At 42.3% G+C, this 24,814-nt stretch overlaps 1 protein-coding gene across 5 annotated transcripts in view; it reads right to left on the reverse strand.

Moving 5' to 3' along the window:
* The window catches only part of ITGA6 (integrin subunit alpha 6), a 77,143-nt gene that overhangs the window by 6,273 nt on the left and 46,056 nt on the right, over positions 1–24,814 (reverse strand). For 3 of the 5 annotated variants that reach the window (XM_047869164.1, XM_047869169.1, XM_047869165.1), the window contains 19 exons: positions 24,231–24,441; positions 23,301–23,494; positions 23,062–23,150; positions 22,245–22,363; positions 19,196–19,294; positions 18,674–18,735; positions 14,483–14,643; positions 13,951–14,094; positions 12,239–12,354; positions 11,924–12,113; positions 11,750–11,833; positions 11,573–11,652; positions 11,346–11,423; positions 11,157–11,259; positions 9,699–9,872; positions 8,070–8,168; positions 7,859–7,969; positions 7,661–7,759; positions 1,271–1,396 (listed from right to left, as the gene is read on the reverse strand). In XM_047869164.1, coding sequence (XP_047725120.1) covers positions 1,271–1,396; positions 7,661–7,759; positions 7,859–7,969; positions 8,070–8,168; positions 9,699–9,872; positions 11,157–11,259; positions 11,346–11,423; positions 11,573–11,652; positions 11,750–11,833; positions 11,924–12,113; positions 12,239–12,354; positions 13,951–14,094; positions 14,483–14,643; positions 18,674–18,735; positions 19,196–19,294; positions 22,245–22,363; positions 23,062–23,150; positions 23,301–23,494; positions 24,231–24,441 — 2,339 coding nt within the window. The remainder of the gene's footprint in view (positions 1–1,270; positions 1,397–7,660; positions 7,760–7,858; positions 7,970–8,069; positions 8,169–9,698; positions 9,873–11,156; positions 11,260–11,345; positions 11,424–11,572; positions 11,653–11,749; positions 11,834–11,923; positions 12,114–12,238; positions 12,355–13,950; positions 14,095–14,482; positions 14,644–18,673; positions 18,736–19,195; positions 19,295–22,244; positions 22,364–23,061; positions 23,151–23,300; positions 23,495–24,230; positions 24,442–24,814) is intronic. The other 2 variants (XM_047869166.1, XM_047869168.1) reach the window with 2 other exon arrangements.

A 24,814-nucleotide genomic window follows, 5' to 3' on the forward strand; every position in this document is an offset into this window, starting at 1 on the left:
ACACCAGAAAGTTATCTCACACTAGGAAAAGGAAGTTACTTGGAAAAATAAAAAAGAAATGTCCAATATTTGAAAGTGACAATATCCTGAATCCTTGTCAATTATACTTGGATCCAAGGGAAGGATATAGGTGGTTTGGTCCTGGAGATTGTTGGTAGAGGTTCATAATCATTTGCCCAAAATCCTGTGGACCAGAATTTTTCTGGAAATCCAGAAATTTTGGCATCTTAGAAAAGTAACATGCTGCATACATAATGCCACTGTAATCTAGACATTAGTTTCACAGAACTGCTAAATAAAGGATAAAGGGTATATACTGCCTCTCTTCACATGTCGTCTTGTTCCCAAATAAGTCGTTACAAATTTTCAGGTTTTTTGCAATTTGTAATTGTCGATAAGGGACTATGAGCCTCCTTTACTCACTTAGAATCGTCCAAAATCTACAGGTCACAATCTTTGGCAACGAAAGTATGCATCCATCCCACACACATATTTTTGTAATGTAGACTATTTACTGGCAGAAATCAAGGGGAAGATACTAAACTTTATTTGCGGGACCAAATTCTCATGAAGAACATCAAATTAAACCCAGATCTTCCTCATGTTTGATAGAGGCTATGAGGACTCCCTTGCAATGGAGTTATTAATTTCATGTTTTTAATGTTTATTTATTTTGAGAGAGAGAGGGAGAGAGAGAATCCCAAGCAGGCTCTGTGCTGTCAGTGCTGAGCCTGACACGGGGCTCGGTCTCACGAACTGTGAGATCATGACCTGAGCTGAAATCCAGTGTTGGATGCTTAACTAACTCAGCCACCCAGGTACCCCAATTTCATGCTTTTCTATTTTCTAATCTGGCTGCAACTGTAAGTAAGCCCCGTTTATTCACAGAAGTTGAAATTAACAAGGATACACGTTCAGGTTAATGGGATATCCAACAATTTGGCTTAGATTCCTAATTTAAGATGAAGAAAACGCTGAAGTAGTAAAACTTTTAAATTGTTACTTTCCGAACAGCTAAATTATGTGAAAAGCACCAAGATTTTTTTTATTTAGGAAGCTCCTCATAATGTACAAATGACATACCTTTAAATCTAAGGTGCTTGGTAGATATACAGGTTTCACTGTAAAATTCTCAAGTTTGCTCTATGTTGGCAAAGCTTTATAATAAAATGTCGGGGAAAGGGAAGCATTACAAAGAAATGTACAGACCATCAGTGTAAATTCACTGTTTTCAAAAAACATAAAAACTCAAATGCCAGCCAGGACTTACCTTCCAGAGTAAAAACACTAAGAGAGCAAGCATCAAAATCCCAGCAAGTATAGCCACTAGGATGATCCACCAGGGTACTCCTGAATATTGAGCTACGGTCTTTGAGGGAAACACAGTCACACGAACCTATGGGGCACAAAAGCAAGCACCACTGTAAGTGGGGTTCATAGTTCTAATTCTGTTCCAGACACATTTTGAATACAGCCTAATTGCGATGCCTTTGATCTAATTGATACGAGATCTTTTCTCAGAACCTGGAAAATGCTGGACTGTGTTTTGACAAAGTTTTTTTTTTTGCTAACCCCTCTTTTTAAAACCTTTATATTGAATTAAAGTAGAGAAAATTGTATAATAAACCATTTATTCATCACCAAGTTTCAACACTCATCAATACACAGCCAATCTTGTTTCATCTGTATAATCTGGTATCTTTTTGAGAATGATCACCTTCTCTTTTCATTTTCACTAATGGAAATAGAAGGGCCCAAAATGGCTAATATAGGCCATAATTAGCCTGTATTCCTCAGATTAAAAAAATGTTTATATATTTATTTTGAGAGAATGAGCAGGGGAGGGACAGAGAGAGACGAAGAGAGAGAATCCCAAGCAGGCTCCACACCGTCACCACGGAACCTGATGCGGGGCTTGAGCTCATGAACCTTGAGATTATGACCTGAGCCAAAATCAAGAGTTGGACACTTAAGTGACTGAGCCATCCAGGCACCCCATTCCTCACTCAGATTTTAAAGATGATGTGAAATGTGGAAACAGGGATGGAGCTGCATTGCTGATACCATTTTAACTTTTCGTTAGGATGTCCAACGAAGGACCCTAATACACAGTAAAGTTTTCTGCAATGGCCTTGTACGTGTGTTCTACAATAATATATTTGGACAAAGTAAGCCCTGGATTTGTTCTTAGAGGGCTTAGAGCTGTAAGCTGCAGCTGGTGAGAAGCCTAAACTCTAACCATTTGGTAATTGGCAAATACCAATGAAACAGAAATAGTGTCTATTCAGAAACCTAAGAAGTTGCTTACAGCAATTTGCAACAACTCAGTTATGTGCGTTTAGGATTCAGGTGGATTTCTGTGAAACCAGGAGACTATTTTTCCAAGCACGTAAAAGACCTGGTGATAGCTACAAACAGGATTTTGTAAACGGATTAGAGAGCTTCCAGTTGGGTTTCTGATATTTCTGAATTACAAGAATGTAAGGTGAAGGGTAAAGAAAAAGTGTGAGTACTTGGCTTCTGAGAAGTGTTTTCAGTCAAGTACTCTGTATTAGTATCGAATTCCTGATGCTGCCTAAAAGTGCTTCTATGTCTGTCTACATTGTGCTTCCGTACTTACGTGATTCTCTTTTTAAAAGAAAACCTCTTCACTAAAATACTTCTCTTTCTACTTATAATAGAAAGTAGCTTCTCAGCCTCATTTACAGAATATACTTTAAAGCAAGAGAATTGCTTTTCTTTGAACATTTAGGAGGAAAGAAGTCTGTTTTCAGCCTGTTACACCAACTCTGACACCTCTCCCAGCTACTGTGTTTCCTGTTATGCTCTCAGTGAGGTTTCTCTCAACCTGCCAGACAACTGTGGGGGGGGGGGGGGCCTTTGTTCAATCCTCCCTACCTTCCATCCCCCTTTGGAAAGGCATCCCAGCTGTAAGCTAAAACCACCCCTGATTACTGGGTCTAACACAGGCGTATCCATTTAGTGGGAAGAAAGAATGGTGAGAGACCAGTGATGAAATAGCATACTTGATGTGACTGGTAAGGCTGCCTACTCTAAACCAAAACAAACCAAAAAAATTAGCCTATGCTGGTCTCATTTACTTGGGGGCCAGATGACAACCTGGAAGGACCATCCTCATTTTTAAGAATAAGTTCTGATAAATCTGGAAGTGGAGAGTGGAGACTGGTCCGTGGCAGGGGACCCAGCCCCACAATCGCACTGTGTATCAGAGTGCCTTTTAAATGGCTGATAATAGGGGAAACCACTCCTATAAATGGCAGCAATCCAACAGTATAAGAGCTGAACAAGGTAATTTTTGATTTGGTGGGGGTGGAGTGTACATCCTGCTGAGAGGTCTAGCCCCGAGTCTGACTACCATTCAAACCAGATTTTGGAGCCTTTCAGAAACTGAAACAACTCAGCGTCAAAGACTGAAGACTGAAGCCAGGGGCAGGGCTACACTTGTAAAGGGCAGATGTGCTCTGCAAACCCAGGCTGTGTGTAAGGCCACACTGCAGTCCAGGAAGGTGAGAGAGGCGAGTCAGCAAGACTTTGTTTTTTCCATAAACTTTCACCTAAATTTTGTTTTGTTTTTAAGACAGTCATTCTCCAGCTGGGACTGGGAATCAAGGGGGAGCTGACCTCAGAACTGGGGAAGGGGAGACCAGACGTGAGCTGTGACCTCCAGAGCTCTGGAAAGCCTGGTCAGATCTTGCCACAGCAGCTATTATTGATGGACAGTGACAGGTTAAGGGGAGTAGAAATTACTCCAACTCCAAAAACATTTGGGGGGGGGGTGTTCTTTAAAATCTAGGTGTTTGCACTTTTCACATATGCATGTGAAGATGAGGCTTGAGCTCTGCTGATGCATTAAATTCCATCATGAGCGAGCAGTGCTTAGACCTCATTTGCCTGCTCACTGCCAGAATGGTTCCCCTGAATCACTCTGTGACATAGTACTCTCTATTCTTAGGACATCAATGTAAGAAATCACATGAAGGGATTTTCATATCTTTCACAAAACTCTCTATTAAAGACATCATCACCTTTCATGCGCGTTCCTCATATCAGAAACCCATCTTGTAAAAGGATCCAGATCTCATATTCTCTGAATTTAGAGCCAAAAGAAGAAAATCACATTCCCCTGAAGAATGATATGCCTTTAACCTATTTTCGGCAATGAGGAAGCAGATACTCTTTTCCAATTTCCTTAGGAATGAAGTGGGGGATATATAAATACAACCAATAAACAATCTCTTCCTTCCTTGACTTAATTCAACAATTATCTCCTGGTTCACATTCCCCTCGACCATGAAATTCTTAACAGTCAACACTGTATCTTATTCAACTTTGCTTCTCTAGCATTTGTGCAGGGAAGGCACGTAGTGTGTGTGCACAATAAGTACTTGTTAACTGGATGGATTTAATTGATGCTAAAATGTAACCATTTTATCTGGTTCAATTAGGTGACCAGCTCTCTGACTTTATTATAACAATGTGCTAAAATGTATTGAGAAGCAAACAGAACACTCTTAAAATTGGTTGGGTCATAAGGAAACTAAAAGGTGTTTTTTGTTTTTTTGTTTTTCTTCCTTTTCTTTCCTTCTAGCCAGGACTAGAGTGAAAGCAAGGAGAGGTTTTAATATGAAGACCAAAAGACAAGACTGAATTACTCAACCTCCTTTGCTTCTATCTCCAAAGAAAAATGATCTTCAGGCTAGAAAGGACAGATGGACTAAGATAAAGATGAAACTGAAACCCACAATAAGTGAGGGAATAAAGAGAAAGGCATCCTGACACTTGAATTAAGCTCACATCTTTAGGCCCAGGAAAAGTACACCTAAATACTAAAGAAAATACTAAAGAACATGTAGATGGATATCTGAGCTGCTGTATCTCAGAAATCAGAGTCAATAGAAGAGGTACCAGAAGACTAGAGATAAGAAAATGTCTCCATTTTCAAAAGAAATGCACTCTAGATACAAAACAGTAATACATTCACAAATCCACCCATTATTAAATAACCAAGGAGGGTCACAGCAGACTCCACTTCCCATTAGCATGCACGAGTTCTCCAAGCCCTTACATGAAATGCCCCAGAGAACCGCACTTTCATTTGTGACCCAGCCACTAGACTGGGTACCAGCACCCTAGTCCCATCATCTTCCAGAAAACAAGAGCACTTGATGGGGGCCTGTGAGCCCAAGGTCTGGTCTCACGTCACATGGCGGTCCTGTGACCTGAGGGAGAGACAACCTTCCTTGGATTGTTTTCTCATGGGAATCTGACATCTGGAGACTTACTGGGAAGCAGGCGTTACAGAGTCAAAGAATAGGAGCCCTGAAACCAGAGACTTCTAGGTTTCAACTCAGGATCCCAACTGTGCCTGCTTCCTTTTTGGTAAAATGGGTAGGTCTACCTTGTCATTCTTCTGAGGTTTAAATGACTGTACATAAGTAAAATGTCTAGTAAATTGTAGACATTTTATTAATGCTTTATGATGTTTATCCATCCCCTCTAACGTGTTTCTTTTTCCAGCTCTAAAAACTCAGTGATTCTCAGGGTTACTGTTGTTCTTTTTTTAAGTGTTTATTTATTTTGAGAGAGAGTGCACACAAGCAGGAGTGGGATGGAGACAGAGGAGTGAGATTCCCAAGCAGTCTCTGCACTGTCAGCACAGAGCCCACAGCAGTGCTCAAACTCCCAAACCAGCAGTTCATGACCTGAGCCGAAACCAAAAGGCAGGCGCTTACCAACTGAGCCACCCAGGTGCCCCTCAGGCTTACTGATTTAAAGTTCTAGCAAGCTATCGCAGCTGCCTCCAGTCAGAGAGGGTAGAGAGGGGCTTCTCAGGAAGGTTATGGCTCCACTGACCGTCCTCTATGATGCCTTATTGATAAGAGGCAGAAAGGTGGGCTGGAATAACATGCAAAGATAATCTAAGGCCAGGGTGACATATGTCCTGGTGAGCCTAGGACAATCCTAATTTATATCCCTTGTCCCAGCATCCTGCCCAGTTTAGCATTTGCCCCAGACAAAAAGACAAATGTGTTCTAGTTTGGATGATAGGTTTTAACAGCTAAAAATCACTGTATTCAGAAACGAGTGCTCAGGAGAGCTCACTGCTGGCTCAAAGGACTGAAGCCAAAACACTTCTATAGGCACATCAGTAGATCAGTTTAAGAACGGTAAGTCACAATCTTTCTCCAGTCTCTTGTAAAACATCCTGGTCTATGACATGCAGTCACTGTATCTTGAGAGCATGACAGAAGCCCCTGTGGGCTACAGACCCCCACAAGGAACCCTTTCCAGTGTGCCCCTGAAGCCACTGCTCCCAGTCCCGTGAAGCATTTTTCTCAATTGCCTGGGTGAGGCCAGAGAAGGCATGCCTCTCATCTTTGAAAAAGATAAAACCTTGCAGGCATAGAACACTACCAGGGCAAATGATCAAGACTCAGAACTACTCTGTGAACTGAAATGACAGACCACAAGCAAATCACATAAAATGTAAGGACACATTTAAAGGCATGCGTTTAGGGGCGTCTGGGGGGCTCCGTCAGTTAAGCTTCTGACTTCGGCTCAGGTCACGATCTCGCACTTGGTAGGTTTGAACCCCGCGTCAGGCTCTGTGCTAACAGCTCAGAGCCTGCAGCCGGCTTTAGACTCTGTGTCTCCCTCTCTCTCTGCCCCTAACCCACTTGTACTCTGCCTCTGTCTCTCAAAAATAAATAAACGTTAAAAAATATTAAAAGGTATACATTTAGATTTTTAAAAATTGCTCAAGGACAGGATATGGGAGCTACAGCTTGACAGCACATTCTTTTGAAAACACCGGGAAGTTTCAGCAGAACACAAACCGTAGCCGCTAGAAGTGCAAACACAGTCTCCCATGTTCACAGTAAGACCAAGTTTTAGGCTGACAGAAGCGTGGGGCCGAGGTGTCTGGAGTTCAGGGCCTCAGGGTGAGGCGAACCAGGCAGACAGCAGGTCCACACTCTGCCCATGTGGGAGTCACACTGCCGGGCCAGTGCCAGCCCAGGAGGAGAGGGCCTGGCATGACGGGTAACTGAAGAGGTGGATGCTTCGCTCTGAACGGAAGGAAAGGCATGTCCAAGGGGCATCTCCATTTCCTTCAGTTATTCCAAAGGCCGCTACGTGGCTAAGAGAGAGGGCTCATTTGGGACTTGTGCCAAGGTGCATAACCAGGGGCCGATTTTATAAGATTCACCTCTGGATTCACATGTAAAGAGATCTTTTCCAATAACTGCAGCTGGCCACACGTGCCATGAGCTGCTCCATAAAGTGGTGGTGACCATCAGCGGGGACACTCCCAGCAATGACTACGGCATCAGGAATGGTCTAAGACTTGGGGTTTCTACAGAGGTGGGAGGTGCACCTATTCTTTCACGGGGCTAATAGCTCTCCAATCTGCCACGTGCACTGCAGAACTAGATGACCCCAGAGGTACTTCTTTTTCCAGTGATTCTATTAAAATACAGCTGGGGGTGGCAGCACCTTAAAGCATCATCTGACCTCTCCTAAAGGAGGGGTCACGGTGCTGAGAGAAATGAGTGCCACGGTAGCATGTCCTCAGGCTGGGGCACAGGGCAGAGACAGAGTGATTTTCTCTGAATTCAGGCAAGACAGGGGGACCTCTCACCTGAGTGCCTGCATGTGGCAGTTTGATATTCTCAGCAGCGGCAGCGACATCAATGGAAGCCCGGACGAGAATGTCCAGGTAGTTCATTTTGGAATATTCCTGTTTGGAGACAAAGTTAGCAAATGCATTAAGGAAGTGAGAGACGTCCTAAGAAACAGCAAATGACTTGCAGGGGACAGCCTCACGGCAGGACCAAACCTCTAGAAACGTGCCGTTCCATAACCTCGAGCGAAGGACAACAGAGGCCTTGCTGTCCAGCCCTCGCAGCGGACAGCTTATGTTCACACAGTTCACGTTCATGCTGCAATTCTGGACAGGACACAAGAGGGGCAGTTAAAATCCAACAGTACAGGGAAGACCTTCCCGCCACCATCTGTCAAACAGTCCTGGCTCTTGAAAAAGTACTTACAAGGGTCTGATATTTTCTTTCAGCAAATAAAGAAAATTTTCTGCCATCATCTGTCTGTTTTTCAGCAATTTCCCGTTTCCTTCTTGAGTTGTGAGACTCCTGAAAAGAAATTATATCCAAACCAGTTCTACTTAATGTAATTCTTTGTCCCTAGCATACAAACCCTTGAGCCCTCCCTCCCAAATAACGCCAAATTCACGTAATCAGCAATTAACATCTGCCCGTCTCCTGTCATCAAAGGCACAGAAATAATTTAAGTGTGAAGTCCACAAATGTTCCGATCTCATTGCGAGTTTATTGACTAAGGTCATTTATTCCCACTCTGACTTCAAAACTCAGGCAAAGAAAGAGGCTTTCTATGTTCTTCTGTCTCCTCACCAGACTGAGTACCCTGAGTTCAGGCATCAGATTTCATTGCTTTATCTTTAGCACCCAGCTCAGTAACTAATGTATGGTACAAAATCAGCACATCTTGAATAAATAAATGACACTGAAGAACAAGGAAAAAAGCAAAGGAACTAGTCAGTGACTTTTCAAAGTAGAGTACTGAAAAGTAAGCCATGTAAGAATTCTGCTTCAAAATAGCATTTTCCTTAAGACAGGATTAAGAGTAATGGGCCATCTTGGGTTTCTTTTTTTTTTTAATTTTATTTTAGAGAGAGAGTGATCTGGGGAGAGGGACACAGAGGGAGAGAGACAGAATCTTAAGTAGGTTCCACTCTCAGCACACAGCCCAACATGAGGCTCCATCTCACAACCCTAGGATCATGACCTGAGACAAAATCAAGAGTCAGACGCTCAACTAACTCAACCACCCAGGCACCCCTGGACCATCTTGTTTTTCAAAGTTGATGAACAGAGGATACTTCTATAAGCCGCCAACTGTTAACACTGGTCATACTCGAGTCATTCTACAACTTAAAAGAAACAGACATGCAATAACAAAGCAGATCCTCCAACTGGAGCATAGATGATAAACCCGTTATGTGCACCAGTACTGAGCAGTTAAGAACACAGGCTCTGAAAACAGGTGGAGCTGAGCTTGAATGCAGAATCCGCCTCTTAACTGCCGAGCTGATTCTTAAAACGTTAATCTCTCTGAACCTCAGTTTCCTCATCTATGAAGTGGTAGGGATAAGAAAAATACCTTAAAGGCCTATCAAGGGAATGAAATGAGAAAAAGCAAATAAAATGCTTAGCACAGTGTCTGAGACACAATAAAGACTCGATTAAGTATTCACTGTTTTAAAAAATAAGAATGAAAGCTCTGAAGGTCACTTGCTAAGGTGCCAATATCCTTTGTAATGAGTTTGGTTCTCCCGGGAGTTAACACTGGCTGGCCAGGCCCCAGAACCATATCCTAGTCCTCTTTATAGGTCATACTGGGCTGTAAAACTCCAGGAAGCGTCGTTTCCTTCAACAAGTGCTGAATGACCCTGCCATAACGATCACTAATCAGCAGCAACCCTCGGCCTGACTTGGATACTCAACTGTACCAGAGAAACTGACACCAGAGAAAAAGTCAACATGCCACTATGTCAGTTTCCTAAGGAAAAAGATGATGTTCCCCTCAAAGGTTAGCTTCCCTATTTACATCGATGGAGACAGGAGATAAATCCATCAACATACCTTTAGTTTCAGGGAGTTTATTTCACTTTGCGGCTCACAAGCTATCTTTTCCAAGCCTTTGGATTCTACTTTCACCAAATAAAGCAACCATTTGCCATTGCTAATTTCTTTTGGCCACTGGATATTCAAGGTTGCTGTGCCGAGGTTTTTAAGAGGTTTACCCAAGTTAATAACCTGTTAGAAAATAATACGTATTATATATCTCAGTGTAATTCTCTCAACATAAAATTAAGTAGCAGCTCCTGTTGCCAAGGGGGGAAAAAAACAAAACCCAAAATATCTGGCATAATCCTACAGTGAAAGTATAGGCTCCAAAAATTGAGACTACCAATATGGGGTCCAAAACAGAGATTGATGCCTAGAAAAGGTAAAGAGAAATGATTGCTCATTCCCACCCAGGAACTAGCGTGTGCAACAGCATCTGTGGTGTAGATACGCCACACCCTCAACACACTCAGGGGAAGTCACCGATAACCTGCTTCTGGGAAGTCCCTCCCACTGTAAACATGAAGCAGCCTCTGTCCTCTACTACCCAGGGGAGGCTTGGGTAGCAACGCAGAGTCTGAGTAAAAACCATTATGACAGCCGTGAATCAGGAGTCCAAGCTGGGGACACAGTAACTTCCCGCAGCAGAACCCGAAAGAGGCACGAGCTCTCTTTGTCTGTGCGCGGGGACAGCTGCGGAGCCCAGAGACGCGGCTCTCAGCCACCCCTGCGCAGGCATCATCACGGCCACCGCCACCACCTGTCACAGCTGTGTCTATGATGCTGAGACACACAACAGAATTCAACCCCTTCATCCTGCTGGCGACAGGGGTGGGCACATTCTTGCCATCTCAGACCCAAATCCACGGATGAGGTATGAGCCACCTCTGTCCTACGCGTTTCTGTTCATCCAACCAGACTTAGAGGCACTGTGTGACTCCTATTTTAAAATGCTTAAGAGCAATCAGTAGTCTTCCTTACTGGCACTGGGCTTGTGAAATGTTAGGGAACATTAGCCACACACAGTAAGAAAGATGTCCTTATGGTGGAGGAAGAAATGAGTCATAACGCATTCTAAAACCACATATGAAGTACTTTGAGATTTTTGTTTTACAGACAGACTCAGGGGAGGGGCGAGGTGTTCCTTGGTCTCTACACCACTTACACATTAAAACTCTCTAATAAGAAAATGGCCAAACTGAACTGGATTTTGAAAGTCCTATGTTGAATAGACGGTTGTGTTCTTCATTGTGGAGGATAAAACTTTTACCGTAAGCCAGTCTGTTGCTTAAAAATTGGTGAACTCACTTTTAACTGAGCATTTATCATGCTTATTTATTAATATTGCTTAATGTTGATATTACATACTAAAATCCATATCCACATTTATTAAAATTACATCACATATCACCATATATAGTATATGTTAGCTTTTAGTATATATAATACGGAAGACCAACTGTTTCAACTCACCCTGAACTCATACTCTATTAAACTTCCCACCTCATCTTCAGATTTCATAGCTTGCTCACCAACAACTGTTCCTCCAAAATACACCTGGGAAGGTTTAGCAACTCTGTTAAATTAAAAAACACCAGTTTTAGCAGGATTGTAAACGGTTCTTTTAAACACTGATTTGTTATGCTAAACACAAACACTTACCCAGAGACCGATAAAAGCAGTTCAATAACCACTTTTGCTGTAGCTGTAATTGAAGCCAAATTATCTTGATTGCTTGTTCTGAAAATGAAAAGGAAACAATAGGGTTTCATTTTAACCGTCAGTTTTCTCATTACAATTACACTTCTTTTAGGAGTTCGAGCAGAGCTGGTTCTTTGGCTGTGTTTTCATGAAATAATTCTGAATGGAAAGGTTGAAGAAACGCTTACGTTTCCAGCTTCAGATTAATATCCAGATCTGTGGTGTCAAAGGTAACCTCAGTTGTACTTAAAATCAAATAAAAAGTCACCTAAACAAATAGAAAGAGATGTTACCAGAGATCAAGCATGTCAACACTGTAATGGCACGTAGAACAGTACAATACAGTATGTAAAGGCATCACCTACACTGGAATTTCTTTTAAAAGGATTTCCAAGTTCACAGTCTGCTTGTGAGCCGTTCTGATTGGCAACACAACTCAACTGTTTCTCCTGTAACAAAAAAAAACACGAGATCACAATGCATTCACTTGCTGCACAGCTCTGGGTGTTTCCTCCTCACAGCTCTCCGAAAACACTTACAGGGAAAGCCCTCAATTCTCTGTAGGCCGAGTAAGTCAGAGTGTCCGGAAAAGTTGCAATGAGTTTAGCTTCATGAGCGTCATCGCCGTCTTTTGTGGGGTTCCTTGGATTGGAAGGGCTGTTTGTCACTGTGATTTCTAAAGCAATGTCCTTCTGGTCTTTTAGAACTAGTTCTGGGACACCTCTTTGACTATTAAAAAAACAATGCAAAAAAAAAAAACACAAAAAACAAGAAAAATGACAGAGCCCTCAGTACATTTTCAGTAACCCACTGCAAAGCAGTCATTTTTGATAGGATGACAGAGCGATTCTTACATTGGTAAATAAGAAAATTTGTCTTGATTTCCTTCCCGGGTACAAAATTTATATTCTAGTTTAAGGTTGCTGTTACATACATTGTCGGCTCCACATCCCTCTTTTAAGAAGTGCACCTGTAGGAAAACAAAACCATTGTAATTTATGCCATTTAGGACCCTCAACAGTGACTGGCTGTTTCCACACAGTCCTTTCCCTGTGTGACAGTTACCACAGCACAAGCTTCAAAGGTACTTTGCCATGCATCCAACGCCCACTCTGTGCTTTAACAGAACCACGCTTTGAGAACACTTTGGCCATGGCATTGAGGTGTAGTAAAGAGCGTGAGCCCTGCAGCCACACAGGTCCATGTTCAATCCTGGCTCTGCCACTCACTTAGCCACGTGGCTTGGGGGAAGTCACTTAACCTTTCAGAGGCTAAGTTTCACCTTAGGTAATATGGGGATACCACCACCCTACTTGCTAGGGATACTGTAAGAATTACCAACAATAATGATGATGCTAACACACGACTACATATTTTAACTCAATCCTCACAACAGACTTAGGAGGATATTGTTACGGGCTCCACTGTACAAATGAGGAAACAGAGTTTAAGATCAGGAAAGCAAATGGTACAGTGCTAACGGGTGCTCAAGAATCACACTGATAAACAGGAAAACAGTCTCCCTGCCTGTTATGTTTAACTGGACTACAGAGCTAGGAATAGACACAAGAAATATCCATGTGATGATAACATCCAAAGTCTATGAAAAAGTACCACACTTTGTGACAATGAAGACTGGCAACGTGTAGACTGAAGCAGGTCTCCCTGCTGAAAGGCTTCACCCGTGGGCCACCAGAACCAAGAGCCTCAGAGTGGATGCTCCAGCACCAACTGGATTATGACAGCAAGTGCACAATGACAGACCAAGATGCCACAGCTCTCCAGCCTAACCCTGTATGGCCACCACCCTAAGCCCTAACAAATAGACCCCACCTCATATGAGGCATACGGCAAGCCACGTTAATTTTTCTTCCCAAGATTACATAGGCTAGGCTACATTAGCCACTAGATGACTATTTTATGGCTAATCTTTTTCTGCCTTGCTGAATTGTTATATGCCTTGACTTTTTTTGAGTTTATTTATTTATTTTTTGAGAGAGAGAGAGAGAGAGCACGTGCACGTGCGAGCAAGCTCAGGGGGAGGGGCGGAGACAGAGGGGGGGCGGAGAATCCCAAGCAGGCTCAACAGGGCTCAAACCCATGAACCGTGAGATCAATGACTACAGTGGAAACCAAGAGACGCTTAGCCAACTGCGCCACCCAAGTGCCCCTGTGGTGCTTGATTTTAATGTTCAGACTAACAAGTTTGTTTTCTACATTTTAATGTTCTCAGTGGTAAAATGCAATGTATTTTTCTTTGTACATACAGCTACAAGAGAAACTTGAAGTGAGAGTAGGTTCTGCCAATTATAGCCTCAGTAAGTTCCAGTGGCCAAAAATTATTCAGAACAATACGCTGGTTCCAAATTGTATTCCATATGTTTCTATTCTCACTATTAATTTGGGAAACAAATCTCAACCAAACTTTGCATATATTAAAAAGCTTTACTTAATACAAAGGAATAGATTTTAAAGCAAATCACTAGTCATACTGCCTTCAAAGACATGTAATGTAACATAATAACACGGCAAAAGCTTTGGCCATACAAAAATCAGAAAGACTTACATCTCTATGAACTGTCTTGGGTTCGTTTGAATTCAGAATCGGAAGAATTTCTGGAAGTGAATTCACTCTCCTCCGTGTGGTTGGCTCCTGGATCTCTACTGAAGCAGTTATGGGAATGGGGCGTAGTTTGTCTCTGATATTTTCCTGAAAAGTATGCAGAGTTAAGCATGGTGTCAATGCTCCTGGGCAAACAATGATTTCCTTTTTTATTATTTTTTAATTTTGTTATTATTTTTTAAAGAGAGAGAGAGCACAGTGGGGAAGGGGCAGACAGAGACGAAGACACAGAATCCGAAGCAGGCTCCAGGCTCTGAGCTGTCAGCACAGAGCCCAATGCGGGGTCGAACCCACGAATCATGAGATCTCTACCTGAGCTGAAGTCGGACACTTCACCAGCTGAGCCCTAAGCACCCGCAATGCTTTCTTTCGTACTGAATAATAAGCCGCTGGCATAAATTGCAGAAATCTACATATGCCACCATAAAACCCAACTTCTGTCCTAACAGCAGACGTGACTGTCTGTGGGCCTCACCTGCAGCCAGAGGGTCTCCTCCATGCACGCACTCTGCTTCTGCCTGTTCAGAGTTAGCTCTTGAGTATACTTGGGCTCAGAGCCTTGGTTTCGAAACTGAACTCTTGATGACAGCCCAGATTTTCGTCTCTCCTTTTCCGCCTCAAGTGTACCCAAAATGGCTAGATAAAATGAACAAAATCATATGAACTTTAAGTGCATCCACGTACAGTTCAGCCAGAAGTATGGGGAGTTCCCTTTTGCGTTTAGTTCCTTGCAGAAGAATACTTTTCCCATTGCCCTTGTTGCTCTTCATATTTCCTGATAACGTACATTTTGACTGATTTATGGTGTTTCAAATCAAGCTGTCCTTTCCTGCCCACTGCTGTTAGCAGTTTATTTGAAGTTAAATTTCCATTGAGCCACCTGGGGGAGCTCGAGAGTAAGTCAAAACCTCTGAGCAGCATCCAAGGATTTCCGGCTAAATTTCAACAACTCCTAGAGAACTAAAGATAATGGGGGATCCCACACTCCTTAAAGGCAGACACTGATTCCCATTCAGCTGTCTGTTGCTTATGTGGGTCCATGTCTGCATATTAACAAAAGGTCTCTGAACCAGGTCTCCTCAGGTCTGTTGGGAATTCAGAATCTCAAGCCCCAGCCAGACCTAGTTAACCAGAATCTACATTTTAACAGGACCATCAGATGGTTCTTATACATGTTAAAGTTTAAGATGCACTGATAAAATGTTGGCCAAATGGGAATAATCGATATTAGAGAAGTCTTTTAATAGGAGACTTTTCACTTAAAAGAATTAAAAGATAAAACATATTCCTTTTAGAAGCTAGAGGGCCCAGCTACCGTATCTCCCACAACCAAAGTTTCCAACCTCCTCGAAGGCACATCCTGTTCCTGATTATCTGTACCAATGGAGCTCAGAGGGCAAGCCAGGATTTGGACGATCAAAATCTCATTTCTTGACCTCAGAATGCATTCTCTGCTGGTTTGCTGGATGTAGCTACTGTGTTTCTTTATGGGACAATATTTAAATAACTTACATTCATTCATTAATCACTCACTAACCATCAGGAGGGGAAGAAAACCAAAGTGTGTACAGGGCCACAGAAGGCAGCCTCAAGAAAAAAAAACAAAACTTCTCCAGAAAATGTAGAAAATGAACCACCCATGTTCTAATATTCATGCTGGAGTTCAGAAGAGGCCTCAAAGAGCATCTATTTTAATACCCTTTTCTTGCAGATGAAGAAATGGGACGCCCACAGAGGTAGGAGACTGGCCCAGGATCATACAGTGAGGGACAGAGGCAGCTCCAGCTTCTAAGTCTCTGTCACAAACACACAAGACAACTGCTTGATGAAGGCCTCTTAGATGTCCAGGTTCCCACTTCCTCTAGGCCTCTGCTTCAGTCACTCTCTTCTTCTGCCAGCTGGACCCCTTCCCTCTCCACTTCCCCCTGACTGCCTGGCTAACTCGACTCCTCCTTCAGATCTCAGCGTGGACATCGGTTCCTCCAGTAAGACTTTCCCGGCCTCTCCAGGGGGATCCGACAGCATTCTATTTCCCCAGCCAGTGCACTTAGCTACTGTGCTGTGATCGCCCGACCGTCTTCCCCAGGCAAAAGCGTAGACAGGGACCACATCGGTCTGCCCGCCACTGTGTTCCCCAGCAACAGGACAACACCTGATGTAAGTATGATTTTTAGAACAGACGAACAGAAGCGGGAGTGACTGGCACAATACCCACATGCACACCGATGCACACACAGGCATGTGCACAAACAACGTGACGTTATTCTTATGCCGAAACAATAGCCAGTCGGATGTGTGAGACCAAAATTTAGAAACACTGACACTTTCAATAGTAATTTCTGCCAAATGGAATGTGCCTCCATTTTAGCCTTGTAGCCTTGACATCATCCATTTATCAATGACCTGTTAACTTCACAATGAACCAGATGAAGGCTCACATGCTGAGTGCCCCTCACAGCAAAAGTAGGGGAGGGTGTGGGTGCATTAAAACCGTTTATCTACCAGGCCCACTCTAACCTTCCCTAACCCTCCAGACAGTTCACATCATCTTAAAATCCTTGCAGGCCACCTTTGCTGACCTTTTGAGGGGCAAGCCAAGTAGAATACTCATTAAGGCTCAATTATAAATATCTGTATGTATGGAACACCGCATCTGAGGACTATGGAGTTAAAATAGCCTGATCAAACAATAAGCTCACATTCTCAGACTCTGGGAACAGATTTGGGCTATATCAACTCATATAGCTTTGTGGAAGTTCTATTTGATTTAGAATTACAGGAAGTACAGGCAATGAAAAACAGGGTCCCTCTAAATGTCTTCACAGAAAAAAGTTCTATCCATATTAGGCCATCGGTAAACACCTGGCTAATGGAGTTGTTCATAAACACTTGGTTAATGGAGTGGTTGCTGAATATGAATTGCATACACAGGGCATCAAATGCTGCACGAAAGCTAGAATGAAGTTCGTGACGGTATAGAAATGTTTGATGTGGGAGGAGACGGGGAGTTCTTGGGGAGCTTTCACGTCTGTGGTCAGAGATGTATGGGAAAATGACTGACTGACTGAGAAAGATGTCTCCCCATTTCCTCTCCTCCTCTAGTCAGAGAATTGCAATTTCTCCTGGTCTCTCTAGTCTACTCCAAACCCAGAGGTAAAACGCCCGTTATCCAAACAGACAAGCGTGAGGTACTGCATTTGGGTAAAAATAACACAAAAGATACTGAAAGGATGACGGGGTGTGAGAGGCCATAGAAGAGGTTTTCTTCTCAGTGGGCGCCACGCAAAGAATCGTTTCCAGTACTGAATAAAATACCAGCCACGTCAAAAGGCAAAGGGCACAGGCCATGACACAGCCACAGCAAGCACACTTCAGGCAAGGTCTGCAGATCCCAGTGAGAGAGGCTATGGCGGCAGACAGCCCAGAAGAGGGGCCTAAAGAGATCAGGGAGGTAAAGAAACTGCCTGAGGATGGCTCAACATATGGAAAGACGGAGGCTTAACATACAAAAAGGGGGCCTATGACAATGTGAGCTGGGTGGAGACGGACATGTTTGGCAAATCCTGGGACATCATAAGGGATATACCGTTAATAAAGAAACGGAGTAATACTTTAGGTAACAAGGAGGAAACTTAAGAAAGTTCATTAGCTCCAGTAAAAACTGAACGCCACCCTGTCCCTTCAGAAAGCTGCCCCTGGTAGCATGCTACACCCTCACAGCAGGCCTCTGGGACTACCGCCTGACCCAGGATGGAGGTCACCGTCACTCTTTGTACCTGCTCTTTGGGAAATGGTTTTCTTTCAATTCCCGTGCCCCCGTCTTGCCTCTGGAGCTGCAGCAGGTGGCTTACACCTGAAAACTCGTGGCTGTTACTAAAACATAGCACAGAAGGCTTTGGTGACGAGCACTCCTGTTAGAGTACCATTAGCCTTATCTAATCCTGGGGCAGAAATCCTGTTTGGATTGTAGGGAAAGGGAGCAGAATAATACCTTGTAAATGACAAACAGCTTTCACCACAGCATCTCCTTTGCTCTCACCACAATCCTCTGTAGTAATTCTATTACAGGCATTTTTCTTACTGACAGGAAAATGCAAACTCAAATGTTAAGAGACTTGCTCTGTGCGGCAGGGTCGGCCAGCCTCGGAGCTGGAACCAGGAGCAGAGCCCAGGGCTCTGAATTCTCAAGACCGGCCTTCCAGCCTTGCAGGAATCTGCACTCAGGGACACAGCGTGGGTGTTCCAGGCCGTGGAGGCCTCCGGGAGGGGACAAGGGAGTGAAAAGAGGCTCAGGCGGCAATTCCGTGCAATGCTCGGGCTGTGGCTCTCACTCTTCTCTAACCACCCCCCACCACCTCACAGCCACAAAACCAATTTTCCACATGGCTCTTCAAAGGCAGAAATGGAGGAAACAGTTGTGGTAGCAAATGACTGCTCTCCCAAGGCATCCTGTCCTAAACCATCTGCTCTGGAAAATCCAAATGAGGACCAAATGGAGTGTTATTCCCTCCTGATTAAAGAGAAGACAACAGATACACTGAATTCCGTAAACACGAATTTATGAACCCAGCTTGGCCACTGCAGTTTTTACTTTTCTGTTATTTATGCAGAACTTTCACCCTGGCAGATAGAAAATACAGAATTTTTAAATGTACTGGGTACTCACATATCGAAGGATTGTAACCTGTGGGTTTGGCAGTATATTCAAAACAGGCCTTCACCTGGAGGCTGTATAAAATCAAACACATATTCCTTAAAAGATCCATTACTACAGCAGAAAAAAAACTCCATGTTCCCCAACTCTCAAATACCCCACTGCCCACCAATGAGTAAAATGTTATATATTCACTTGAGAATCCCTGTCCCCTTTGCCCATTTCTGTCTACCCTTGCCTATGGCTCCCCAGAGCAATCGGGTCATCATAAAGCAGGGCTGTGAAACTGAGGAGGTCATGGGGACCTGGGTGGCTCAGTCGGTTAAGCGTCCGACTCTTAATTTTGGCTCGGGTCATATCTCACAGTTCGTGAGATCAAGCCCCACATCAGGTTCAGCTTGGGATTGTTTCTCTCCCTCTCTGCCTCTCCCCTGCTCATGCTCACTCTTAAAATTAAGAAACTTGAAAAAACAAAAAACAAAAAACAAAAACACAACACTAAGGAGGTTACATACACAAAGCCAAAGCTCTCACCATATCCCACTAGGTGCCCCACAGAACATTTTCTGGCGGAGATCAATCGTGTTCGGTGTTACAGTGAGGGTTTTCTGAATATTAATCACAGGCCGGGACCTGAAAACAAAGGAATAAAAAAAACACAGGCTTAGCCTTTTGCTACCTTGAGTAGGAGATGAATTTACATGCTATCAGCTGCCTACAACATCTTAAAAACCAGAGGGGGGAAAAATGTTCCCCACTGCCAAAGAAAGTAACAGATACCATTGAAAACCTGATGACACAATTTTTTTTTAAGTTTTAAATATAACATTTTATAATTATAAAATGTTTTATAGTTTTAGCAGAGTTTTTAAATGGTAAGTAATATGTGTGATATGTAAAAGTTCTAGAATTTTCAGGTAAGTGTTAGGTCTCTGTCCCCATCCAAACCCCCAAGTGGCCTGGTATGTATGTCCTTCCAGAAACCTATTCGGTCTTTGTGTTTCTGTTAAAAATATTACCTAAAGTTAAATATAGAAACATACATATGCTTTTCTTCAATGGGAGCTTTCTGGCTTCTTGTTTTGAATGTTGCTTTTTCTAACATTTCAGAGGCCTTCTCCTATCTATCCATAGATCTAGTTTATGGTTTCTCGCAGCTGGTGGTGTTGCTCTGTCCCCACACAACATAATTTATTTAACCAGTCCCTAACGGGTAGACATTTGATGCTGTTTTTAGGCTTCCGGCTCTGACAAACATCCTTGTACCTGCTTCTCGGCACATGTTTGAATTTACCTGTAGGATAAACTCCTAGTGGAACTTCTGAGTCAAAGAATATGGACATGTTTTAAATTTGCCAAAATACGTTCAAAAAGGTTAAAACCCCATATACACCCAACACCTGGGATGCAATCAGGGTTTCTACACACATGAATTGTATTATTACAGGCAATCCTTAGCTCTCGGATATCCATCCTAAAACATTTGCCCTTCCTTGCTCCCATCCCCAGCCTCAAGCCTTTGTCCTCTTGCCACCAGAATGGATCACAACTTTTCTGCCCCAACAGTATCTCTGTAAGCAGAAACTTCAAGCCCTTTGCCTTTTTTCTGCCCTGCCTTAACCCCGACCTCGCAAATGCTCAAGAAGCTGTAATCCCACACCTTTGGTCCTTCTCACCATATGAAAACATCCTTGCTCTGCCTTCCATCTTCTCCCCTACTCCCCACAGCCAGTGGGGTCACCCCCAACCCACGTCCTGAACTCTGCCGCAGGTACGAGAAATCCAACTAGACGGTGGCTGGGAGTGTAAGTGGATGGGGAGACAGACCCCTCGCATCTCCATCACTCCTCAGCCAGCACTCAGAATGGGTTCCATGGTTTTATTACCACATGGATCCAGTTAGACTGACTGCAGCAGTCTTCTGGTAACCTAGCCGTCTTGGGTAAGATGTTTGATAAGCATTCCAAATCCCTTACAGGTAACTGGAACTTCTGGACTCCATCTATCAGTAGGCTAGAAAAGGCATGAGAACATTCGTGGGCAAGGTGGAAGCCTATATAAAAGGACAAATGCTGCCCACATTCTCATTTGTAGATTTCCTTTTATCTCAATTATTTACCTTTCTATTGTTATTTCAGACAGCTGCTGGTTTCTAAGATGCTAGATATATTTCTAATTAAATTCTAGATATATTTCTAGATATATTTCTAGAGTTAGAGAGATATTAAAGAGTTAAAGTTTTGAGAGATATTTCAAAAAAGTTAGAGAGATATTTCTAGAGTTAGAGAGATATTAAAGAGTTAAAGTTTTGAGAGCATATTTAAGAGACAAAAATCCACAAACATCTTATAACCAATTGCTACAGATGCAAGAGTATTTCATGTATGATAGTATTAAAGCTTTAATGTGACATAAATATCAGAAGGATATATTTTAACATGCCTTCTGCCTAAAACATTTTTATTTTTTAAAGTTTATTTATTTATTTTGTAATGTTTATTATTTATTTTTGAGAGAGAGAGAAAGAGCATGAGCAGGGGAAGGGCAGAGAGAGGGGGAGACACAAAATCTGAAGCAGGCTCCAGGCTCTGAGCTGTCAGCACAGAGCCCGACCCGAGGCTCAAACTCACAGATTGCAAGATCATGACCTGAGCCAAAGTCAGATGCTCAACCGAGCCACCCAGGTGACCGAAACAAAATAAAAATCACCCAGGTGATTTTTAATGCTGATTCCCAGCAGTGAAAAGGGGGACTCAAGCAAAGGTGATGGGCAAACTACTGTAGCCCTTCTGGAGGTCATTTTGGTGAATCTGAATCCAAAGTCTGAAAACACATATGCCCTTTGACTTTTGAAATTCACTTTTAGGAATTTATCATAAGGAAATAATTCAGGACATGAACAAAAGTCAAGGTTTTACCAGCTTTGTGTATCATTAAAATTCAAACCTGGAAAGCAACATAAATATCCAATGACAGTATGGTGGTTCTTAACTAAATTAGGACCCAGCCATGTGACGCCTTATAGGCAGCCATAAACTTCATTTCAGAAAAGTGCTCAACGAAAGGGGAAAAAACACCTGTATGTTATAAACTCACTTACATGGAAGAAGTCCACTAATGCATTACAAACTGACAAAAGCAGGTTATAGAACAATATGTACGTTATGATCTCGGTTTTCTTAAATATACATGTACGTTCATAGCAAACAAAGGACTAAAAGGAGGTAAACCAAGATTTTGGAGCTTACTAATGGATATTAAATACAGGGGATGCTTATTTCCTCCCTTATAAGCTTTGTCCTGTCAAATTTTATGTTTCAGTTTTTACCAAAATATAAGGTTTTAAAAATATTTATGAAGTAGAATTTTCACCAATTCTGACTTTTTACTCAATTCAACATTAGCAAGATTTTACAAAACATGTTTTGTCACATTGTTATACCACTGTCAAAAGAAAAATCTTCAAAATTCATACAAGCTTTTGACTTTGAAATACAGGTATTACAATTTTCAATTCAAAGGGTCAAAATCTGAGTGTAACCAGATTACTGAACATGCTTCACTGAAGTCAGAGATCGCATACCTGAACACAGTTACTGAGTCTGAGAGTGAACCAACAGCAACATCAGGGTAGGAATTTCTATCAAGGTCCATATTTCCAGCAATTGAATATCCAAAATAAGGCGTTTTACCTTCGAGAATCTGAAATGAACAAAGCATCAGGATGAACGACTGGACCACCAAAACGAGCTTCTCTGTGCTTTCAAAAAGCCACATGGTTCCTTTTAAACTGAAGTTCAAGAGTTTGCTTATAAATGATACTAAATTATAAATGAGTTATAACTAAGTCTACATGTTATCCAACACTTCATATATTTTATTTCATAGAAGTCATCTGATTTACATTGTATCTCAAAGGTTTTGAGACAAGTTTTGATGAGCTTCTTTACTATATACCAAACAAACCTCTCTGCCTGCCCTCCAAATGTCTTATCCTTCTCAAAAGCAATTTTTAATTTTTGGAGTCTCAATTCTCCATGTAATCACAATCATCTATTTCACTTGCCCCATTTTTACCTCCATTTAGTATGCTACTAAAGGAAAGATATCATATTTCCATCTATTTGTGCTGTCCTGGCAAAATCATCTTTTCCTTTGTATTACTTCAACTCCTAATTTATCTAAGAAATTTTACAATTTAAATAAGCACATCTACATCACTGCATTTGTATCTATTTCCAAGCTATCTTCTAACAGTACATTTTTTAACTACAAAATTCACACTATTATAGATTTGTAAATAAAACATGAGAAGCACGAAAATGCACATAAACCCAAATGCCCTATCACAAGGCAAAAAGCCAAGACCCTTATTGTAGAAATCCAGGCTGTCTGGTTACCTGTGTTGGCTTGGTGTTTATTCCGTTCGGGGATCCGTGATAGATAAAAACCTTTCCCAGATCATCGTAGGGAGCTCCAACGGCAATATCTGTTGAGGACATCACATTTCAACAAACGCTACATTTTAAAAACGTTCCAATACAACATTTCAAAATAAGATGCCATAAGCACTCATCATCTTAGACAATCAAATAATCTACCTATGAGCAGCATAACTGTTTCACAATCTATTACCTACCTTGGTAGCCATCTTGATTAATGTCACCAATATTTTTTACTGCAATGCCAAACATGGAATCTTTGGTTCCATTGAGACGAATTGGCTTCACATTATTCCACCTGCCTTGCTGGTTAATGTAAACATACACCGCACCTCCGACCTCTCCATCTCTATCAAAATACTGTGGGGCTCCAATAACTATATCTTGCCACCTAAAAATACAACAAGGGATAAAACAACCATCAGCTAAAATACCAGTAAGCTCACGGAGGATACCTCCAGCCCAGGTATTAGGGACACAGAGATAGGATGTGGAAAGGGTCTCAAATCTGGAATTCATTTCTCATCAATTAAAACATTTTAAGGTATTTTTATGTAATGTTTAGGTAACATACTGTTTAGGCATGTAAATGTTTATGCTTAGGTAAAACATTTTACATGGTAGCCCGTAATAAATGCCCAAAGAAAAATATCAAAGAACCTGAAGACAGTCCCCAAGTTAGAACGAGCGTGCACAGAGACTCCCCTCCACCCACCACCCGAAATGGCACCACCAGCCATAACTATTACTCTGTCGCCAATCCAATCCCTACTTTCAAAAGGACATCCTAGATGCTCTGACAGCCCCTGAAGAAATCACAGAAGAACGATGTAGGTGTCATTTTTCAAGTTAACTTTTTTTCCCCCAAATTTTAATTCTCACAGACCCAAAACGTGAGTTTTGATCTGAAAACTGAAAACTGAAATGTAATCCTACACCATGGGGAGGGCAATGAAGGTCTGCTGCCAAAATACAAGTGATAAAGATGTGACAGGATAGTAAAAACCTGGCAGCAAAAACACTCTTTGGAATCCACTAACCTGAAAGGATGGCTCTTCTCAAGACCTAAAGAAGCCAAAGAACCAACGATTTCTTGGCAAGCGTAAAATAACCTAAGACCCTCTTACCCATCTTTGTTAAGGTCCACCACTGCCACGTCATAGCCGAATGACGATGCCAGACCCTCCCCGTCGAAAATGTGCTCAGGGAGAAGATGTGCAGACTTCATGTCTCTTTTCAGCAAAACCACAGCTCCACTGTGGTTGGCTCTTGGAGCACCGGACACGAAAGTGAGCTCATCTTTAGAAACGATACCTTTTCCTGAGTCCAAAGAAAAGCCTAGAAACACAAAGTAACAGTTCACATCACCCCGTATTTCAGGAGGTATCTACCGTTGGTAACTCCATCACTACCTCTTCCTCTGGCTTCCAACCCTCTCTTTCTGAGCCTCTCTACCAGCTTATCACGTTTACAACGCGAAAGAGTTACAGAGGTAAGAGGTCTGACTCAAGTACAAAGAAGTAGGCTATTTCATTGCTCTCTATTAAGACTTTTAAAGGAAACCACCTATGCTATTTGACATCTGTGTAACTTGAATCATGAAGCATTCATGCATCTGAAGAAGCTGCTCAAACCCCATTTTAATACTGGAACTGTGGGCCAAAAGAGGTCAAGTTAGATGCTAAATTATCACAGGAAAGGATACACAGAG

Source organism: Prionailurus viverrinus, chromosome C1 (assembly GCF_022837055.1).
Source record: "Prionailurus viverrinus isolate Anna chromosome C1, UM_Priviv_1.0, whole genome shotgun sequence".
Classification (NCBI taxonomy): Eukaryota; Metazoa; Chordata; class Mammalia; order Carnivora; family Felidae; genus Prionailurus; species Prionailurus viverrinus.